At 53.7% G+C, this 22,893-nt stretch overlaps 2 protein-coding genes across 2 annotated transcripts in view; both read left to right on the forward strand.

Annotated features, from left to right (window-relative positions):
- The window catches only part of eef1g (eukaryotic translation elongation factor 1 gamma), a 28,478-nt gene extending 23,721 nt beyond the window's left edge, over window positions 1-4,757 (forward strand). The window contains exons 6-8 of the mRNA XM_078428196.1: window positions 730-902; window positions 1,995-2,119; window positions 4,474-4,757. Of these exons, the coding sequence (XP_078284322.1) occupies window positions 730-902; window positions 1,995-2,119; window positions 4,474-4,632 (457 nt within the window). The 3' untranslated portion in view covers window positions 4,633-4,757. The remainder of the gene's footprint in view (window positions 1-729; window positions 903-1,994; window positions 2,120-4,473) is intronic.
- A 6,245-nt stretch (window positions 4,758-11,002) lies between these two features.
- pld7 (phospholipase D family, member 7) overlaps window positions 11,003-22,893 on the forward strand; it is a 27,766-nt gene continuing 15,875 nt past the window's right edge. Inside the window, exon 1 of the mRNA XM_078428138.1 lies at window positions 11,003-11,050. Coding sequence (XP_078284264.1) covers window positions 11,003-11,050 — 48 coding nt within the window. The remainder of the gene's footprint in view (window positions 11,051-22,893) is intronic.

A 22,893-nucleotide genomic window follows, 5' to 3' on the forward strand; every position in this document is an offset into this window, starting at 1 on the left:
GTGGGTGGTGTCATCGAGTCACGAGCCCCGGGGTGGGTGATGTCATCGGATTATGTGTCCATGGTAGGTGATGTCATCGGGTTGTGTGACCCCAGTGCGTGTGATGTTGTCGGGTCATGTGCCCCGGGGTGGGTGATGTCGTCGGGTCACGAGCCCCGGGTGGGTGATGTCATCGGGTTGTGTGACCCAGTGCGTGCGATGTCGTCGGGTCATGTGCCCCAGGGTGGGTGATGTCGTCGGGTCATGTGCCCCAGGGTATGTGATGTCATCGGGTCAGCTGACCTCCATGGCACGGTGGCGCGGCGGTAGAGTCGCTGCCCCATGGCGCCAGAGACCCGGATTCGGTCCCGGCCAGGGGCGCTGTCTGTACGGAGTTCGCACGCTCTCCCCGTGGCCCGCGTGGGTTTTCTCCGGGTGCTCCGGTTTCCTCCCGCACTCCAAAGACGTGCGGGTTTGTAAGTTAATTGGCTTTGGTTAAAAATTGAAAATTGCCCCTATTGTGTAGGATCGTGTCAGTGTGCGGGGATCGGATCGCTGGTCGCCCCGAACCCGGTGGGCCGAAGGGCCTGTTTCCGCGCTGTATCTCTAAACCTTACTACGCTGACTTCCAGTGCCTGGGGCAGGTGATGCAGTTGGTCCATGTGACCCCCCTGGGGCAGGTTGCGATGTCCGGGCGATATTTTCTTCCCCCAATTGATTGCCTTAATGTTCTTTCTTTTCCCCTTTCAGTCCGTTCATCCTGGACGAATTTAAACGCAAATACTCCAACGAGGACACACTATCCGTGGCATTACCCTACTTCTGGGAAAACTTTGACAAGGAGGGCTGGTCCATCTGGTACTCAGAGTACATCTTCCCTGCCGAGCTCACCCTCACCTTCATGAGCTGCAACCTCATAGCAGGTAAGGAGCTTGCAGCCCTGGGGCCTCTCTACCCCCCCACCCCTTCCCCGTCTCTCTCTCTCTCTCTCAACTGGCCCTCACATTCCCAGTCTGACCTTTCTGTCCTGGGCCTCCTCCATTGTCAGAGTGAGGCCCAGCGCAAATTGGAGGAACAGCACCTCATATTTCACTTGGGGCAGCTCACACCCCAGCGGTTCCAACATTGACTTCATATAGTCCCTGCTCTCCCTCTCTATCCCCTCCCCCTTCCCAGTTCTCCCACTCGTCTAACTGCCTCCGACTTACATCCTGTCTTTGTCCCGCCCCCTCCCCGGACATCAGTCTGAAGAAGGGTCTCGACTCGAAACGTCACCTGTTCCTTCTCTCCTAAGATGCTGCCTGTCCCGCTGAGTTACTCCACCATTTTTTGTCTACCTTCGATTGAAAGCAGCATCTGCAGTTTTTTTTTCTCTCTCTCTCTCCGTCCTCCCTCTCTCGCTCTCTCTCCCCGTCCTCACTCTCTCTCTCTCCCCGTCCTCCCTCTCTCTCTCTCTCTCTCCCCGTCCTCTCTCTCTCTCTCTCCCCGTCCTCTCTCCCGTCCTCTTTCCCTCTCTCTTTCCCTCTCTCCCTCCCTCTCTCTCTCCCCCTCTCTCTCTCTCCCCCTCTCTCTCTCTCTCTCTCTCTCTCTCTCTCTCCGTCTCTCTCTCTGTCTCTCTCTCTCTCTCTCCCTCTCTCTCTCCCCGTCCTCTCTCTCTCTCTCTCTCCCCGTCCTCTCTCTCTCTCCCCGTCCTCCCTCTCTCTCTCTCCCCGTCCTCCCTCCCTCTCTCTCTCCGTCCTCCCTCTCTCTCTCTCCGTCCTCCCTCTCTCTCTCTCCGTCCTCCCTCTCTCTCTCTCTCCGTCCTCCCTCTCTCTCTCTCTCCGTCCTCCCTCTCTCTCTCTCTCCGTCCTCCCTCTCTCTCTCTCTCTCTCTCTCTACGTCCTCCCTCTCTCTCCGTCCTCCCTCTCTCTCTCTCTCTACGTCCTCCCTCTCTCTCTCCGTCCTCTCTCTCTCCGTCCTCTCTCTCTCCCTCTCCGTCCTCTCACCATTATCCGCCTCTTCTCTCCGTTTGCCAGGCATGTTCCAGCGGCTGGACAAGCTTCGCAAGAACGGCTTTGCCAGCGTCGCCCTCTTTGGCGGCGACCAGAACAGCAGCATCTCCGGGATCTGGGTGTTCCGCGGCCAGGAGCTGGCCTTCCCGGTACGGCGCCTCGCGACGTGCTCTCCCTGCCTCGCCCCTGGGAGGGCGAAGGAGCGGCTCGCTGACGGTGGGGGGGGGGGGGGGGGGCATCTTTGTACTGTTGACAGCCTGGGGTTGGTTTCCCCTGGATGGCAGGTGGCGCGGGTTCGATTCCGACTGCCGGTGCTGTCTGCAGTGGTGCTACATTGTGGGCGGTCAAGGTGGCGCGGCGGTAGAGTTGCTGCCTTACAGCGAATGCAGCGCCGGAGACTCGGGTTCGATCCTGACTACGGGCGCCGTCTGTACGGAGTTTGTACGTTCTCCCCGTGACCTGCGTGGGTTTTCTCCGAGATCTTCGGTTTCCTCCCACACTCCAAAGACGTGCAGGTTTGTAGGTTAATTGGCTGGGCAAATATAAAAAAATTGTCCCTAGTGTGTGTAGGATAGTATTAGTGTGCGGGGATCGCTGGGCGGCATGGACCCGGTGGGCCGAAGGGCCTGTTTCCGCGCTGTATATCGAAATCTAAATTACAGTTGTCGTCTCTCAGCGCCAGAGACCCCGGCTCGACCCTGACCCTGGGCGCTGTCTGTGTGGAGTTTGCACGTTCTCCCCGTGACCTGCGTGGGTTTTCTCCGGGTGCTCCGGTTTCTTCCCTCGCTCTCAAAGCCGTGCGGGTTTGTAGGTTGATTGGCTTCTGTAAATTGTAACTTGTCCCTGGTGTGCGTAGGATAGCGCTAGTGTACGGGGATCGCTGGGCGGCGCGGTCTCGGTGGGCCGAAGGGCCTGCTTCCGCGCTGTGTCTCCCCGAAAGACACAAAGTGCTGGGTTTACTCGGCAGGTCTGGCAGCATCTCTGGGGAACATGGATGGGTGGCGTTTCAGGTCAGAGTCCTTCATAGAGAAAGCTGGGGGTCAGTGCAGGTAAATGGGGGCTAGTACGTACAGGTGGGCCGAAGGGCCCTTTACCGTGCTCCGTAACCCTGTGCTGTAGCTCACAAGACCGGCTGTGGCGCAGAGTGGCGCAGCGGAGCGGTAGAGTTGCTGCCTCACAGCGCCGGAGACCCGGGTTCGATCCTGACCACGGGTGCTGTCTGTAATGAGTTTGCACGTTCTCCCCGTGATCTGCGTGGGTTTTCCTCCGGGTGCCCCGGTTTCCTCCCGCACTCCCGACAAAGTGCAGATTAGTAGGCTGATTGGCTTCTGCAAATTATAAATTGTCCCTGGCGCATGTTGGACAGTGCCGGTGTAGTGATCGCTGGTCGGCACGGACTCGGTGGGCCGAAGGGCCTGTTTCCGCGCTGTACCTCTAAGGAGGAAGATGATTGAACTTTATTACCTCCCACCACAGTGAGAAATGGTGGATGTTTATGTCAATTTCATATTATGTGGCTGTGTGTCTCATTGCTTTTTACTTTGTGTAAAAAGCAACCGCAGGTTACTCAGCATCAGTCTGAAGAAGGGTCTCGACCCAAAACGTCACCCATTCCTTCTCTCCAGAGATGCTGTCTGACCCGCTGAGTTACTCCAGCATTTTGTGAATAAATACCTTCGATTTGTACCAGCATCTGCAGTTATTTTCTTATGCTTAGTGTAGCTGTATGGTAACTCAAATTTCACTATCCCTTAATTGGTACATGTGGCGATTAAATTGAATCTTGAATCTAATCCCAAACCTTTCTGTAAAATTGGCCCTCGTGCGTAGAAACATAGAAAATAGGTGCAGGAGTAGGCCATTCGGCCCTTCGAGCCTGTACGCACCGCCATTCAATATCATGGCTGATCATCCAACTCAGTATCCCGTACCTGCCTTCTCTCCATACCCCCTGATCCCTTTAGCCACAAGGGCCACATCTAACTCCCTCTTAAATATAGCCAATGAACTGGCCTCCACTACCTTCTGTGGCAGAGAATTCCACAGATTCACCACTCTCTGTGTGAAAAAAAAGTTCTCGTCTCGGTCCTAAAAGACTTCCCCCTTATCCTTAAACTGTGACCCCTTGTTCTGGACTTCCCCAACATCGGGAACAATCTTCCTGCATCTAGCCTGTCCAACCCCTTAAGAATTTTGTAAGTTTCTATAAGATCCCCCCTCAGTCTTGTAAATTCCAGCGAGTACAAGCCGAGTCTATCCAGTCTTTCTTCATATGAAAGTCCTGCCATCCCAGGGATCAATCTGGTAGGGAGCGGATGGCAAAGAGCTAGCGTGCGGGGATCGCTGGTCGGCGCCGAAAGGGCCTGTTTCCGCGCTGTATCCCGAAACTAAACTAGCGTGCGGTGTGTTCGCTGGTCGGCGTGGGCTCGGCTGGGCCGAGGGGGGTCTTGTCTCCCCACTGTGTGTGTCTGAAGCTGAATGTTTCTGTTTTTTCTCTGCATAGCTGTCTCCAGACTGGCAAGTGGACTACGAGTCGTACAGCTGGAAGAAGCTGGATGCCAACAGCGAAGAGTGCCGTAGCAAAGTGAAGGACTACTTCTCCTGGGAGGGGGAGTTCGCCCACGTGGGGAAGCCCTTCAACCAGGGAAAGATCTTCAAGTGAACCTTCTTCCGAGCCCGCCCTGCCTCTCCAGTGTGTAGAAAGGACCGCTGCCTCTGAGCCCGCGTCACTGACACCCTGTCGCTGTTTTTCAAACATAGACGCAGAATAAATCCAAACTGACCATGCGTTTGTCTGTTTAGTTTCCTTCAGGGAAACGGGAGCCCCTTGGCCCACCAAGTCCGCACCTCTCCCTCCCCTACGCACTTCTCTACCACACTCACTTTACAATCGTACCAAAGGCAATTAGCCTACAAACCCCGCACGTCTTTGGAGCGCGGGAGGAAACCGGAGCACCCGGGGGAAACCACACGCAGGTCACGGGGAGAACGTGCAAACTCCGTGCAGACAGCGCCCGTAGTTGGGATTTTAATTTTAGATTTAGAGATACAGCGCGGAAACAGGCCCTTCGGCCCACCGAGTCCGCACCGCCCAGCGATCCCCGCACATTAACACTATCCTACGCACACTAGGGACAATTTTTACATTTACCCAGTCAATTAACCTACATACCTGCAAGTCTTTGGAGTGTGGGAGGAAACCGAAGATCTCGGAGGAAACCCACGCAGGTCACGGGGAGAACGTACAGACGGCGCCCGTAGTCAGGATCGAACCTGAGTCTCCGGCGCTACATTCGCTGTAAGGCAGCAACTCTACCGCTGCGCCACCGTGCCGTACCGGGATCCCTGGCGATGTGAGGCAGTAACACTTACCATCGTGCTGCCCCTTGCTCTTGAGTTGTGTCTCCTTAGTGAGTCCACAGCCCACATAATAACCCGTGTGGTCAAAACCCCCTGGGAGTGACGTCGCACTGAAGCGTGGCCTCGTTTACCTACTCGGGTGCGTGTCAGGCAAGATTTTAGAAACATAGAAAATAGGTGCAGGGGTAGGCTATTCGGCCCTTCGAGCCAGCACCGACCGCCATTCAATATGATCACGGCTGATCATCCACAATCAGTGCCCAGAAACATGTCAAATTCTTAATGGATCGGGCAGGCTAGATGCAGGAAAAATGTTCCCGGTGTTGGGGGGAGTCTAGAACCAGGGGTCACACAGTTTAAGAATAAGGGGTGGGCCATTTAGGACGGAGATGAGGAAAAACTTTTTCACCCAGAGAGTTGTGAATCTGTGGGATTCTCTGCCACAGAAGGCAGTGGAGGCCAATTCACTGGATGTTTTCAAGAGGCGGTGACAGTACAGCGGTAGAGTTGCTGCCTTACAGCGAATGCAGCGCCGGAGACCCGGGTTCGATCCCGACTACGGGCGCTGTCTGTACGGAGTTTGTATGTTCTCACCGTGACCTGCGTGGGTTTTCTCCGAGATCTTCGGTTTCCTCGTGCACTCCAAAGACGTGCAGGTTTGTGGGTTAATTGGCTTGGTAAAAGTTTTAAAAATCCCTAGTGAGTGCAGGTTAGTGTTAGTGTGCGGGGATCGCTGGTCGGCGCGGACCCGGTGGACCGAAGGGCCTGTTTCTGTGCTGTATCTCTAAACTAAACTAAGAGAGTTAGATACAGCTCTTAGGGCTGACGGAGTCAAGGGATGTGGGGAGAAATCAGGAACGGGGTACTGATTGTGGATGATCAGCCATGATCATACTATAAGACAATAACTGCAGATGCTGGTACAAATCGAAGGTATTTATTCACAAAACGCTGGAGCAACTCAGCAGGTCAGGCAGCATCTCAGGAGAGAAGGAATGGGTGACGTTTCGGGTCGAGACCCTTCTTCAGACTGATGTCAGGGGGGTGGGACAAAGGAAGGATATAGGTGGAGACAGGAAGATAGAGGGAGAACTGGGAAGGAGGAGGGGAAGAGAGGGACAGAGGAACTATAAAGTTGGAGAAGTCGATGTTCATGCCACTGGGCTGCAAATAGGTGCTGTTCCTCCAATTTCCGGTGGGCCTCATTATGGCACTGGAGGAGGCCCATGACGGAAAGGTCAGAGTAGGAGGGGGAGTTGAAGTGCTCAGCCACCGGGAGACCAGTTTGGCCAACGCGGACCGAGCGCAGGTGTTGAGCCAAGCGATCGCCGAGCCTGCGCTTGGTTTCGCCGATGTAAATAAAGTTGACATCTGGAGCAGCGGATGCAATAGATGAGGTTGGAGGAGGTGCAGGTGAACCTCTCTGTCTCACCTGGAACGACTGAATGGCGGTGCTGGCTCGAAGGGCCGAATGGCCTACTCCCGCACCTATTTTCTGTGTTTCTCTCCATTCCTGTCGCTGGGAATCTCAGCCCTCCCACTGCCTGTGATGAAGAAAGGTTTCGATTTCCCCGCTTTCTCTGCAGCTGTGCGATGACGCCACTCCCCTTCGATGACACGTCCCTTTTGTTTCCCGTTTGAAATGAGCCGATTCGGGACGTTACAGTTCCAGTCTATGCCTCGAGGGGCCAGTCTCGCTCCTGGCATCGATTTAGAACTGGATTTATTCTGCACTTTACATTCTAATCGGCCGCCTCGTGTGCCACGCCTTTCCCTTCTGCTGCGTGTTGTGGAGTCAAACTGCTCCGAAACAGGCACTTCGGCCCAACTCGCCCATGCTAACAATAGACAATAGACAATAGGTGCAGGAGTAGGCCATTCAGCCCTTCGAGTCAGCACCGCCATTCAATGCGATCATGGCTGATCACTATCAATCAGTACCCCGTTCCTGCCTTCTCCCCATACCCCCTCACTCCGCTATCCTTAAGAGCTCTATCCAGCTCTCTCTTGAAAGCATCCAACGAACTGGCCTCCACTGCCTTCTGAGGCAGAGAATTCCACACCTTCACCACCCTCTGACTGAAAAAGTTCTTCCTCATCTACACAAATCCCTCCTGCCCACATGTGGCCCATTTATACACTGCAACTCTCGTTTGTTTGTTCCTGAACTGCGGCCAAAACGGTACACGATAGCGCGGCAATTTTAGGCCCACCTTGCTCGCCGTCGTCCCTTTGGTGCTAATGGAAGAGGTTTCATTGAAATCGGGGTTATATTTTTTAAAGTTACTCGCATTTGAAAGTTCAAGTCTATCTCCTAGGGTGGTAGAGGGAGTGTCCGGGGGTGAGACTGGTCCTTGATTGTGCTGCTGGCCTTGCCGAGGCAGCGTGAGGTGTGGATGGAGTCGATGGATGGGACGTTGGTCTGAGTAATGGTCCACAATTCGCTGCGTTTTCTGGCGGCCTTGGATGGAGCAGTTCCCAAACAGTGCTGTGATGTATATTCTGATAAAAACGCTTTCCATCAGGAGCGGTCTGTGGGTAGGAACATCGAACGTAGAACAGTACAGAAGTTAGACACAAAAAGCTGGAGTGACAGGCAGCATAGAAACATAGAAAATAGGTGCAGGAGTAGGCCATTCGGCCCTTCGAGCCTGTACGCACCGCCATTCAATATGATCATCCAACTCAGTATCCCGTACCTGCCTTCTCTCCATACCCCCTGATCCCTTTAGCCACAAGGGCCACATCTAACTCCCTCTTAAATATAGCCAATGAACTGGCCTCCACTACCTTCTGTGGCAGAGAATTCCACAGATTCACCACTCTCTGTGTGAAAAAAAAAACTTTCTCATCTCAGTCCTAAAAGACTTCCCCCTTATCCTTAAACTGTGACCCCTGGTTCTGGACTTCCCCAACATCGGGAACAATCTTCCTGCATCCAGCCCGTCCAACCCCTTAAGAATTTTGTAAGTTTCTACACGATTAAGATGGAACATCTCGGGAGAGAAGGAATGGGTGACGTTTCGGGTCGAGACCCTTCTTCAGACGTACAGCGGTACAACGCAGGAACGGTCCCTTCGGTCTACCATGTGTGTGCCAGACATGATGGCAGGTTTAGTTTAGAGATACAGCGCGGAAACAGGCCCTTCGGCCCACCGAGTCTGCGCGGACCAGCGATCCCCGCACATTAACACTATCCTACACAATTATTTACACATACACCTAGCCAATTTACCTACATACCTGTACGTCTTTGGAGTGTGGGAGGTAACCGAAGATCTCAAAGTAAACCCACGCAGATTATGGGGAGAACGTACAAACTCCGCACAGACAGCACCCGCAGTCGGGATCGAACCGGGGCAAAGCAAATGCTGCAAGGCAGTAACTACCGCTGGGCCACCGTGGCAGTGATTAGGTTAACCTGACCTGGATCGGGATGTGGATCATGTGCAGGCAGGCAGGTGAGATCAGTTTTAGCTTGGCGTCTTATTCAGCAGAAGCAATGTGGGCTGAATGGCCCGTTCCTGTGTTGTACTGCTCCACACACTCTGTTCACACTGGCGGGTCAATAGACAATAGACAATAGGTGCAGGAGTAGGCCATTCAGCCCTTCGAGCCAGCACCGCCATTCAATGCGATCATGGCTGATCACTCTCAATCAGTACCCCGTTCCTGCCTTCTCCCCATACCCCCTCACTCCGCCATCCTTAAGAGCTCTATCCAGCTCTCTCTTGAAAGCATCCAACGAACTGGCCTCCACTGCCTTCTGAGGCAGAGAATTCCACACCTTCACCACTCTCTGACTGAAAAAGTTCTTCCTCATCTCCGTTCTAAATGGCCTACCCCTTATTCTTAAACTGTGACCCCTTGTTCTGGACTCCCCCAACATTGGGAACATGTTTCCTGCCTCTAATGTGTCCAATCCCCTAATTATCTTATATGTTTCAATAAGATCCCCCCTCATCCTTCTAAATTCCAGTGTATACAAGCCTAATTGCTCCAGCCATTCAACATACGACAGTCCCGCCATTCCGGGAATTAACCTAGTGAACCTACGCTGCACGCCCTCAATAGTAAGAATATCCTTCCTTAAATTTGGGGACCAAAACTGCACACAGTACTCCAGGTGCGGTCTCACCAGGGCCCTGTACAACTGCAGAAGGACCTCTTTGCTCCTATACTCAACTCCTCTTGTTATGAAGGCCAACATTCCATTGGCTTTCTTCACTGCCTGCTGTATCACAGCTTTGTTTGGCTGCAACTTAGGGCGGTCATGGTGGCGCGGCGGTAGAGTTGCCGCCTTACAGCGAATGCAGCGCCGGAGACCCGGGTTCCATCCCGACTACGGGCGCTGTCTGTGCGGAGTTTGTACGTTCTCCCCGTGACCTGCGATGGTTTTCTCCGAGATCTTCGGCTTCCTCCCGCACTCCAAGGACGTGCAGGTTTGCAGGCTAAATCGGCTTGGTACATGTAAAAATTGGGTGTAGGGATGGTGTTAGTGTGCGGGGATCGCTGGTCGGCGAGGACCCGGTGGGCCGAAAGGGCCTGTTTCCACGCTGTATCTCTAAACTAATACAGTTCTGCCCAAGACTGTTGGAAATGGCCGAGTTGTGAATGTACCCAGTCCATCGTACACAGACCAGTCTCTGCACAACTAACTCCTTGTGAAAGCATTTCAAAGACTTGTCTCCCCTCCCCGATCATTCCGTTGTGCCGAAGATACCGTTGCATGAAAGTGCGTAACACCAGACTCAAGAACAGCTTCTAACTCCGCTTCACAATACAATACAATATATCTTTATTGCCATTGTACAGGGAGGGGTACAACGAGATTGGGAATGCGCCTCCCATACGATGCAATAAATTAATTAGCTAGTCAGTATAAATTTATACAACCCAGTGAAACAAAATTCGAAACAGTTTTAAAACAGAATAAAGTGCAAGTAGATCTGTGCCGGTTCACTGTACGATGTGACCATCCGGCTCAGCAGGACCGGTTCATAGCAGCTATGGCCCTGGGGATGAAGCTGTTCCTGAGTCTGGAGGTGCGGGCGTAGAAGGCCTTGTATCGTCTGCCCGATGGAAGGAGTTCGAACAGACTGTTGCAGGGGTGTGAAGAGTCTTTGTGGATGCTGGTGGCTTTTCTGAGGCATCGTGTGTTGTAGTTGCCCTCCAAGGCTGGTAGCTGTGTTCCGATGGCCCTCTGAGCTCTATGGACTACCCGCTGAAGAGCTTTCCTCTCTGCCTCCGTGCAGCTGAGGTACCACACAGGGATGCCATGCGTTGGGATGCTCACTGTGGTGCAGCGGTAGAAGGTCGTCAGCAGCTGTTGGGGTAGACCAGACTTTTTCAGTGTTCTCAGGTAGAACAGTCGTTGCTGTGCCTTCTTGACCAGCGCAGCAGTGTTATTGGACCATGTTAGGTCCTCCGAAATGTGAGTGCCCAGAAACTTGAAGCTGGACACCACACTGTCCCCATTGATAAAGATCGGGGCATATTCCCCGTTATGTGACCTACTGAAGTTGATGATCAGCTCCTTGGTCTTGGTGGTGTTTAGGGACAGGTTGTTATCCGAGCACCAGTCCGCCAGGTTCTGCACCTCCGCTCTGTAGTTTGTTTCATCACCGTTGGTGATCAGCCCGATCACCGTTGTGTCGTCTGCAAACTTGACCATGGTGTTGGTGTCGAATGCAGAAACACAGTTCGTGCGTGAAGAGGGAGTAGAGCATGGGGCTCAGAACACAGCCCGGTACTCGGGGTGATAGTGGAGGACAGGTGCGGGCCCATTCTCACTGCCTGTGGCCGCTCCAGCAGGAAGTCCAGGATCCCAGCAAGAAAGCAAACTCAATGCGAGCATTTGCTTCGAGAGGGCTTGCGTACAAAAACAGGGATGTAATGCCGAGGCTCAAAAAGGTGCTGGTCAGGCCGCATCTGGAGTATCGCGAGCAGTTTTGGACACCACATCTGAGGAAGGATGTGCTGGCTCTGGAGATAGGATCCAGAGGAGGTTCACAGGAACGATCCCAGGAATGAGTGGGTTAACCTATGATGAGGATCCAAGGACCCAAACAGTCTTTCCAGGTGAGACAGAGGTTCACCTGCACCTCGTCCAACCTCATCTATTGCATCCGCTGCTCCAGATGTCAACTTATGTACATCGGCGAAACCAAGCGCAGGTTTGGCGATCGCTTCGCTGAACACCTGCGCTCGGTCCGTATTAACCAATCTGATCTCCCGGTGGCTGAGCACTTCAACTCCCCCTCCCACTCCCAGTCTGACCTTTCTGTCATGGGCCTCCTCCAGTGCCATAGTGAGGCCCACCGTAAATTGGAGGAACAGCACCTCATATTTCGCCTGGGCAGTTTGCAGCCCAGCGGTATGAACATTGACTTCTCCAACTTTAGATAGTTCCTCTGTCCCTCTCTTCCCCTCCTCCTTCCCAGATCTCCCTCTATCTTCCTGTCTCCACCTATATCGTTCCTTTGTCCTGCCCCCCTGATATCAGTCTGAAGAAGGGTCTCGACCCAAAACGTCACCCGTTCCTTCTCTCCCGAGATGCTGCCTGACCCGCTGAGTTACTCCAGCATTTTGTGAATAAACACCTTCGATTTGTACCAGCATCTGCAGTTAACTTCTTGTACAACCTATGATGAGCGTTTGTCAACACTGGGCCTGTACTCGCTGGAGTTTCGGGGAATGAGGGGGAAGGGGGCCTCATTGAGACGTACAGAGCAGTGAGCGGCCTGGATAGAGTGGATGTGGAGAGGATGTTTCCACTAGTGGGAGAGTCTAGGACCAGAGGGCACAGCCTCAGAATTAAACATTTTTTCTGCATCCTGCCTGTCCACGCGACAATTATAAACTAAGCTCTTGATTACATTCCTAAAAAGGCGCAAAGTGCTGGAGTGACTCAGAGGGTCAGGCAGCGTCTGTGGAGAACGTGGATAGGTGACGTTTTGTGTCGGGGGGCCTTCTTCGGACTGATCGTGTTTGTGTCGAGTATTATCCGGCTTGTCTGGATATTCAAACTACAAAAAGCGGTAAAGAAAACTAAAACCGTGTGCGAACGCGAGTCGAAATGCGTTGGAAGGAACTGCAGGTGCTGGTTTGCACCTTAGGTAGGCACAAAGTGCTGGAGTAACTCAGAGGGACGGGCAGCATCTTTGGAGAGAAGGAACAGATGAGTCTGAAGAAGGGCGGCACGGTAGCGCAGCGGTAGAGTTGCTGCTTTACAGCGAATGCAGCGCCGGAGACTCAGGTTCGATCCTGACTACGGGTGCTGCACTGTAAGGAGTTTGTACGTTCTCCCCGTGACCTGCGTGGGTTTTCTCCGAGATCTTCGGTTTCCTCCCACACTCCAAAGACGTACAGGTATGTAGGTTAATTGGCTGGGTAAATGTAAAAATTGTCCCTAGTGGGTATAGGATAGTGTTAATGTGCGGGGATCGCTGGGCGGCACGGACTTGGAGGGCCGAAAAGGCCTGTTTCCGGCTGTATATATATGATATGATATGATAAGGGTCTGGACCCCTGAAAATGTCGCCCGTTCCTTCTCTCCAGAGACGCTGCCTGTCTCGCTGAGTTACTCCGGCATCTCGTGTCTTGCCTTGGGAATGTGAATGGGTATGGGTTGCCTGGGAGAGGCGGTGTTCGCCCAGGTGCTGTGCAGGCTTGCTCCTGCGGCTGTGAATGGCTCACATACCTGCAGGCCCCAGGCACGGTGTTTCAACCTGCCCAGCGCAGGCCTTGTTCCGTGAGTCTCGTGTGACTCTTCCCCAAAAAATCTTCCCACAACCTTCTGGGCGTCTCGCTAACCAACGCCTGGGAAACCCAGCGATTGACTTCAGACATTTAAGGCGTTGGTCTGGCCAGCATTTGGAATTTCGTTTTTTTTCGTTTCGTCTAGAGATAGACAACAGACAATAGGTGCAGGAGGAGGCCATTCGGCCCTTCGAGCCTGTACGCACCGCCATTCAATGTGATCATGGCTGATCATTCTCAATCAGTACCCCGTTCCTGCCTTCTCCCCATACCCCCTGACTCCGCTATCCTTAAGAGCTCTATCTAGCTCTCTCTTGAATGCATTCAGAGAATTGGCCTCCACTGCCCTCTGAGGCAGAGAATTCCACAGATTTACAACTCTCTGACTGAAAAAGTTTTTCCTCATCTCAGTTCTAAATGGCCTACCCCTTATTCTTAAACTGTGGCCCCTGGTTCTGGACTCCCCCAACATTGGGAACATGTTTCCTGCCTCTAACGTGTCCAACCCCTTAATAATCTTATACGTTTCGATAAGATCTCCTCTCATCCTTCTAAATTCCAGTGTATACATGCCTAGTCGCTCCAGTCTTTCAACATATGACAGTCCCGCCATTCCGGGAATTAACCTAGTAAACCTACGCTGCACGCCCTCAGTGGAAACAGGCCTTTCGGCCCACCGGGTCCGCGCCGACCAGCGATCCCCGCACACTAACACCATCCTATACACTATAGGGATTTTTTTACATTTATACCAAGCCAATTAACCTACAAACCTGGGCGGCACGGTGGCGCAGCGGTAGAGTTGGTGCCTTGCAGCGAATGCAGCGCCGGAGACTCGGGTTCGATCCTGACTACGGGCGCCGTCTGTACGGAGTTTGTACGTCCTCCCGTGACCAGAGTGGGTTTTCTCCGAGATCTTCGGTTTCCTCCCACACTCCAAAGGCGTGCGGGTTTGTAGGTTAATTGGCTGGGCAAATGTAAAAAAATTGTCCCTAGTGGGTGTAGGATAGTGTTAGTGTGCGGGGATCGCTGGGCGGCGCGGACCCGGTGGGCCGAAGGGCCTGTTTCCGCGCTGTGTCTCTAAATCTAAATCTAAACCTGCACGTCTTTGGAGTGCGGGAGGAAACCGAACATCTCGGAGAAAACCCACGCAGGTCACGGGGAGAACGTGCAAACTCCGTACAGACAGCGCCCATAGTCGGGATCGAACCCAGGTCTCCGGCGCTGCATTCGCTGTAAGGCAGCAACTCTACCGCCGCGCCACCGTGCCGCTCGATATTGTGAGCAATTCTGGGCACCATATATATCTGAGGAAGGATCTGGAGAGGGTCCAGAAGAAGTTTACAAGAACGATCCGAAGGAATGAGTGGGTTAGCCCATGGCGAGCGTTTGTCGGCACTGGGCCTGTACTCGCTGGAGTTTAGATGAATGAGGGGGGAACCTCATTGAGATGTACAGAACAGTGAGCGGCCTGGATAGAGTGGATGTGGAGAGGATGTTTCTACTAGTGGGAGAGTCCAGACCCAGAGGGCACAGCCTCGGAATTAAAGGACGTTCCTTTAGGAAGGAGATGAGGAGGAATTTATTTAGTCAGAGGGTGGTGAATCTGTGGGATTCATTGCCAAAGGAGGTCAAGTTAGTGGATATTTTTAAGGCAGAGATAGATAGATTCTTGATTAGTGCGGGTGTCAGGGGTTATGGGGAGAAGGCAGGAGAATGGGGTTGGGAGGGAGAGATAGATCAGCCATGACTGAATGGCGGAGTAGACTTGATGGGCCGAATGGCCTAATTCTGCTCCTGTTCCCTATGACCTTATGATGATACGATACGATAGAACATTATTTATCCCAGGAGGGAAATTGATCAGCAAGACACATGAAACATGAAATTAAAGTTTAGTTTAGAGATACAGCGCGGAAACAGGCCCTTCGGCCCACCGGGTCCGCGCCGACCAGCGATCCCCGCACACTAACACTATCCTACACACACTAGGGACAATTTTTACATTTACCCAGCCAATTAACCTACAAACCTGCACGTCTTTGGAGTGCAGGAGGAGACCGAAGATCTCGGAGAAAACCCACGCAGGTCACGGGGAGAACGTACAAACTCCGTACAGACGGCGCCCGTAGTCGGGATGGAACCCGGGTCTCTGGCGCTGTGAGGCAGCAGCTCTACCCTCTGCACCTATCCGTAGCAAGTCCCTACAGGGATAAATTCTTGCAGTTGAAGAATTTAGAAGGGTGAGAGGGGGTTATATAGAAACACACACCGATCAGCCAAAACATTATGACCTGATGATCCAAAACATTATGCCCACCTGCCTAACCTGCTGTTGGTCCTCCGTGTGCAGCTCCATACGCAGCAGGGTGCGATGCACTGTGTATTGTGACACATTCCTCCCGTGACCACCATTTTAACATTTCCCGTGACTTGTGCCACAGTCGACCTTCTGTCGGTTCGGACCAGACGGGATCGCCTTCGTTGCCCCTCGCGCATCGATGAGCCTTGGGCGCCCAACACCCTGCCTGTCGCCGGTTTGTGGTTTGTCCCTCCTCGGACCACTGTCGATCGGTCGGTACTCACCACTGCTGACCGGGAGCACCCCACAAGCCTTGCCGTTTCACAGATGCTCTGACCCAGTCGTCTGGCCACAACAATGTGGCCCTTGTCAAAGTCGCTCGGGTCTTTACTCCTGCCCATTTCTCCTGCATCCAACACGTCAACTTCAAGAACTGACGGTTCACTTGCTGCCTAATATATCCCACCCCTTGACAGGTGCCATTGTAACAAGATAATGAATGTTATTTACTTCGCCTGTCAGCGGTCATAATGTTTTGGCTGATCGGTGTATAAAATTCTTAAGGGATTGGACTGGCTAGATGTAGGAAATATGTTCCTGACTTCCACTCTTTGCTGCCTTGTTTCCAGTCCTTGTAAATGTCAGGCTGACTAATCCTCCTGGGGGAGTGACCTGAGACCTCTCAGAAAATTGGAACAATCGGTGCCATTTCTCCTCTCTGGAACTCTCTGGAACTCTCTGGAACTCTGCTGGCATTTAATAAACTGAGAAACATTCATTTTTTCTAACCTCTGTTAGAGCCACAGAGTGATACAGCGTGGAAACAGGCCCTTCGGCCTAACTTGCCCACACCGGCCAACATGTCCCATCTACACTACTCCCCCTGCCTGCGCTTGGTCCATAACCCTCCAAACCCGTCCTATCCATAGAAACATAGAGGAGTAGGCCATTCGGCCTTTCGAGCCTGCACCGCCATTCAATATGGCTGATCATCCAGCTCAGTATCCCGTACCTGCCTTCTCTCCATACCCCCTGATCCCTTTAGCCACAAGGACCACATCTAACTCCCTCTTAAACATAGCCAATGAACTGGCCTCAACTACCTTCTGTGGCAGAGAATTCCACAGATTCACCACTCTCTGTGTGAAAAAAAACTTTCTCATCTCGGTCCTAAAAGACTTCCCCCTTATCCTTAAACTGTGACCCCTTGTTCTGGACTTCCCCAACATCGGGAACAATCTTCCTGCATCTAGCCTGTCCAACCCCTTAAGAAATTTGTAAGTTTCTATAAGATCCCCCCTTAATCTTCTAAATTCCAGTGAGTACAAGCCGAGTCTATCCAGTCTTTCTTCATATGAAAGTCCTGCCATCCCAGGAATCAATCTGGTGAACCTTCTCTGTACTCCCTCTACGGCAAGAATGTCTTTCCTCAGATTAGGAGACCAAAACTGTACGCAATACTCCAGGTGTGATCTCACCAATGCCCTGTACAACTGCAGCAGAACCTCCCTGCTCCTATACTCAAATCCCCTCGCTATGAAGGCCATGTACCTGTCTAACGTTTTCTTAAACGTTGGGATAGTCCCAGCCTCAACTACCTCCTCCGGCAGCTCGTTCCATACACCCACCACCCTCTGTGTGAAAAAGTTGCCCCTCGGATTCCTATTTAATCTTTTCCCCTTCGCCTTGAACCCATGTCCTCTGGTCCTCGATTCCCCTACTCTGGTCGAGAGACTCTGTGCGTCTCCCCGATCTATTCCCCTCTTGATTTTGTACTCCTCTATAAGATTGGCCCTCATCCTCCTGCGCTCCAAGGAATAGAGTCCCAGCCTGCTCAACCTCTCCCTGTAGCTCAGGCCCTCCAGTCCTGGCAACATTATCGTGTTGGACCCATTCCACTTGGTCCGGAGCCCTGTGGATGTTTAGCTCTGCGTGTCAGGACACAGCATTTTTCCACTAGGAATCTGGCCGCCAGGCTCGTTATTAGTGGGTGGAAGTAGATCCCAATGGACACTTATTGCTTTTGGAGTCCGTTCACAGCTAGGAATTCTTCCTCACTCACAGCCTCCACCCCCCCCCCCCCCCCCCCCCCCCCACACACACACCCCACACCTCCTCCCCTCTCTTTGTCTCTGTAAAACACAGGGGCAGAATTAGGCCTTTCAGCCCTTCGAGTCACCGAGTGATGCTGTGTGGAAACAGGCCCTTCGGCCCAACTTTCCCACACCGGCCAACAATGTCCCAGCTACACTAGTCCCACCTGCCTGCGCTTGGTCTATATCCCTCCAAACCTGTCCTATCCCTAGTGAGGGCCCCAGTGAGACCGCTCCTGGAGTACTGTGTGCTGTTGTACAGGGCCCTAGTGAGTCCGCACCTGGAGTACTGTGTGCAGTTGTACAGGGCCCTAGTGAGACCGCACCTGGAGTACTGTGTGCAGTTGTACAGGGCCCTAGTGAGACCGCACCTGGAGTACTGTGTGCAGTTGTACAGGGCCCTAGTGAGACCGCACCTGGAGTACTGTGTGCAGTTGTACAGGGCCCTAGTGAGACCGCACCTGGAGTACTGTGTGCAGTTGTACAGGGCCCTAGTGAGACCGCACCTGGAGTACTGTGTGCAGTTTTGGTCTCCAAATTTGAGGAAGGATATTCTTGCTATTGAGGGCGTGCAGCGTAGGAATGGCGGGACTGTCGTATGTTGAAAGACTGGAGCGACTGGGCTTGTATACACTGGAATTTAGAAGGATGAGAGGGGATCTTATCGAAACGTATAAGATTATTAAGGGGTTGGACACGTTAGAGGCAGGAAACATGTTCCCAATGTTGGGGGAGTCCAGAACCAGGGGCCACAGTTTAACAATAAGGGGTCGGCCGTTGAGGGGGCGTGGCTGCGCTCTGCAGCTGTGGCTCACCGGCAGTCTCTCTGTCTTTTTGTCTTTTGTTATCGTTTAAATGTAAGTTTTGATTTATTTTTAGCTCTATGTATGTGGGGGGGGGGGTTGGGGGAAACCTTTTCCAATCTCCTCCTCAATGGAGATGCGACCTTTACCGTGTCGTATCTCCGTTCACGCTACGCCTAACACCGTGGAGTTGGCGGCCTCCAGCTGGGATCGACCTTGAAGACTCCGGTCGCAGGGCCTGGACTTACCATCTCGGAGGCTTCGGCCGTGGGCCCTGCAGACCGCAACATCGGGTGTTCGCAGGTCCCTGGCTGGCGACCGGCTTTCGGGAGCTCCAGCCGTAGCAGCTTCGACCGCCCCGGAGCGCGAGGTTTGATCGACCCGCTCGCAGGGCCTTCATCGCCCTGCATGGCTCGGCCGCGACACTTTCCATCGCCCGGTGGGGGCTCAGGACCTTCATCGGCCTGCTCGGCTCGGCCCTGGGACTTTCCATCGCCCGGTGGGGGCTTCAAAAGTCGGGAGCCTCGATCGCCTCGTGGCACCACGGAGAAGAATGAGGAGGAGATAAGACTTTTCTTTGCCTTCCATCACAGTGAGGGTGTGCCTGGAGCAATCACTGTGATGGCTGTTTGTGTTAAAATTGTAATTGTGTGTCTTGTGTTTTCATTGTCTACTGCCGGACCCTGACGTGAGAGGACGCTGGTGCTATTTGTTCGCTGCTTCTCCGTCAGGATAGTTCGTCTGTTTGTTTTTATGTCATGACTGTTTTTTGTAAAGCGTATTTGAGCACTTGGAAAATCGCTATGTAAAATAAATGTTTATTATTATTATTATTATTATTTAGAACGGAGATGAGGAAAAACTTTTTCAGTCAGAGAGTTGTGAATCTGTGGAATTCTCTGCCTCAGAAGGCAGTGGAGGCCAATTCTCTGAATGCATTCAAGAGAGAGCTAGATAGAGGAGTCAGGGGGTATGGGGAGAGGGCAGGAACGGGGTACTGATTGAGAATGATCAGCATGATCACATTGAATGACGTGTATCACGTGTATAGCATCCGGGCCTACAGCGCCCCCCAGGACTAATATGGTATTAGGCTCGGGGGATGTAGGCCCCGACACTATAGGCCCGAACGCTGTAGGCCCCGACACTGTAAGCCCGGACGCTGTAGGCCCCAACACTGTAGGCCCGGACGCTGTAGGCCCCGACACCGTAGGCCCGGACACGGTAGGCCCCGACACTGTAGGCCCCGACACTGTAGGCCCAGACGCTGTAGGCCCCGACACTGTAGGCCCGGACACTGTAGGCCTGGACACTTTAGGCCCTGACGCTATAGGCCCCGACACTGTAGGCCCGGACGCTGTAGGCCCCGACGCTGTATGCCCCGACACTGTAGGCCCCGACAGTTTAGGTCCCGAAACTCTAGGTTTCCGATATTTTAGCTCTGGACAGTGTAGGTCCGGAGGCCCGGGTGCCGCCTATCGGAGGTTGCGTAGCAACCCGCCTCCCGGCCCGGGCGGCCGCCATTGGTGGAGCTGGAGCACGTGGCCGCTGGCTGGGCGAGGTCACGTGGGGCGCGGGGCGGTGACGTCACCTTGTCCCTTATTTGGGAGTGAGGAAGTTGGCAACCCTAGGATAAGGGAAACGAGAGATACAGACGATGATGTGGAGAGATCAATACCTCTACTGACTGGATAGAATGCAACAAAAAGCTTTTCAGTGTACCTCGGTACACGTAACGGTAAAGTAAAGTAAAGTCAACCAAACTCAACTACCTGATACCATTATTGTATGCAGCAGACAGGAAGAGTTTAGAGGCTAATCAAAATGCTGGGGTAACTCAGCGGGTCAGGCAGCATCTCTGGAGAACATGGACAGGCTACGTGTACAGCATCCGGGCCTACAGCGCCCCCCGGGACTAATACGGTTTTAGGCCTGGGGGGTGGGGTAGGCCCGGATGCTGTAGGCCCAGACACGGTAGGCCCGGATGCTGTAGGCCCGGACGCTGTAGGCCACGACACTGTAGGCCCGGACGCTGTAGGCCCGGACACTGTAGGCCCGGACGCTGTAGGCCCCGACACTGTAGGCCCCGACGGTGTAGGCCTGGACACTGTAGGCCCAGACGCTGTAGGCCCGGACGCTATAGGCCCCGACACTGTAGGCCCCGACACTGTAGGCCCGGACACTGTAGGCCCCGACATTGTAGGCTCGGATGCTGTAGGCCCCGACGCTGTAGGCCCGGACACTGTAGGCTCGGACGCTGTAGGCCCCGACGCTGTAGGCCCCGACACTGTAGGCCCCGACAGTTTAGGTCCCGAAACTCTAGGTTTCCGACATTTTAGCTCCAGACAGTCTAGCTCCGGAGGCCCGGGCCCTGCCTAACGGAGGTTGCATAGCAACCCGCCTCCCGGCCCGGGCGGCTGCCATTGGTGGAGCGGGAGCAGGTGGCCGCTGGCTGGGTGAGGTCACGTGGGGCGCGCGGGGCGGTGACGTCACCTTGTCCCTTATTTGGGAGTGAGGAAGTTGGCAACCCTAGGATAAGGGAAACGAGAGATACAGTGGAGGCCGATTCACTGGATGGATTTAAGAGAGAGTTAGATAGAGCTCTAGGGGCTAGTGGAATTAAGGGATATGGGGAGAAGGCAGGCACGGGTTACTGATTGTGGACGATCAGCCATGATCACAATGAATGGCGGTGCGTACAGGCTCGAAGGGCCAAATGGCCTCCTCCTGCGGCTATTTTCCATGTTTCTATGTCACCCGTTCCTTCTCTCCAGAGATGCCGCCCGTCCCGCTGAGTTACTCCGGCATTTTGCGTCTGTCTTCGCCCTGGGAGCGTGCCGTGGTGCAGCAGAGTGCCGCTGGTCTGTAGTTTCCCCCTCCTAACTCACGCAACGCTGGGCTCGGCCCAGGATCAGCGCTCTCTCCCTGCCAAGCCAAGCTGACCGTGACTCGAGAGGAAGCACCTGTGGCCGGTTTCCTGAACTCTGTTGACTCAGCGAGCCCTATCGCGAATCGAGCTCGGATCTGAAGAGCCTCCGTGGGACTAAATGTTTTCCATCTGGCCTCGGACGTTGAGTGCCGCCGAGACCCGGCAGATCGGGTTTCCAACTGTCCGTATTAGCCGGGACACCCTGTATATTGGGCTGAAGTGGTTTGACCCATAGGGGACCGTCCTGTATTAGGCCCAGGGGGTGCTGTAGGCCCGGACACTGTAGGCCCGTACAGTGTAGGCATGGACACTGTAGGCCCGGACACTGTAGGCCCGGACACTGTAGGCCAGGACAGTGTAGGCATGGACACTGTAGGCCCGTACAGTGTAGGCCCATACAGTGTAGGCCCGGACACTGTAGGCCCGGACACTGTAGGCCCGGACACTGTAGGCCCGGACACTGTAGGCCCGGACACTGTAGGCCCGGACACTGTAGGCCCGGACACTGTAGGCCCGGACACTGTAGGCCCCGACAGTGTAGGCCTGGACACAATACAATACAATACAATATATCTTTATTGTCATTGTACAGGGGTACAACGAGATTGGGAATGCGCCTCCCATACGATGCAATAAATTAATTAGCTAGTCAGTATTAATTTAAACAACCCGATGAAACAAATTAGAACAGTTTTAAAACAGAATAAAGTGCAAGTAGATCTGTGCCGGTTCACTGTGCGATGTGACCACTGTAGGCCCGGACAGTGTAGGCCTGGACACTGTAGGCCCGGACACTGCAGGTCTGGGGGCTGATGTAGGCCCGGACAGTGTAGGCCCAGACACTGTAGGCCCGGGGGCTGATGTAGGCCTGGGCAGTGTAGACCCAGACACTGTAGGCCCGGACACTGTAAGCCCGGACACTGTAGGCCCGGACACTGTAGGCCCGGACAGTGTAGGCCCGGACACTAGGCCCGGACACTGTAGGTCCGGACACTGTAGGCCCGGTCTCTGTAGGCCCGGACACTGTAGGCCCGGACGCCCGGGCGCTGCCTAATAGAAGTTGCATAGCAACTCACCTCCCGGCCCGGGCAGCCTCCATTGGTGGAGCGGGAGCACGTGGCCGCTGGCAGGGTGAGGTCACGTGGGGCGCGGGGCAGTGACGTCACTTTTTGTCCCTTATTTGGGAGTGCGATAGTTGGCAACCCCTACCGCCAGAGGATGAGAGGGGATCTTACGGCAACATATACAATTCTTAAGGGATTGGACGGGCTAGATGCAGGAACAATGTTCCCCATGTTTGGGGGAGTCTAGAACCAGGGGTCACACAGTTTAAGAATAAGGGGTCGGCCATTTAGGACTGAGATGAGGAAAAACGTCTTCACCCAGAGAGTTGTGAATCTGTGGAATTCTCTGCCACAGAAGGCAGTGGAGGCCAATTCACTGGATGTTTTCAAGAGAGAGTTAGATTTTGCTCTTAGGGCAAACGTTAGACACGTTAGAGGCACGTTAACGTGGACACGTTAGAGGCAGGAAACATGTTCCCAATGTTGGGGGAGTCCAGAACCAGGGGCCACAGTTTAAGAATAAGGGGTAGGCCATTTAGGACTGAGATGAGGAAAAACTTCTTCACCCAGAGAGTTGTGAATCTGTGGAATTCTCTGCCTCAGAAGGCAGT

This window comes from Rhinoraja longicauda, chromosome 34, assembly GCF_053455715.1.
Source record: "Rhinoraja longicauda isolate Sanriku21f chromosome 34, sRhiLon1.1, whole genome shotgun sequence".
Taxonomy (NCBI): domain Eukaryota; kingdom Metazoa; phylum Chordata; class Chondrichthyes; order Rajiformes; family Arhynchobatidae; genus Rhinoraja; species Rhinoraja longicauda.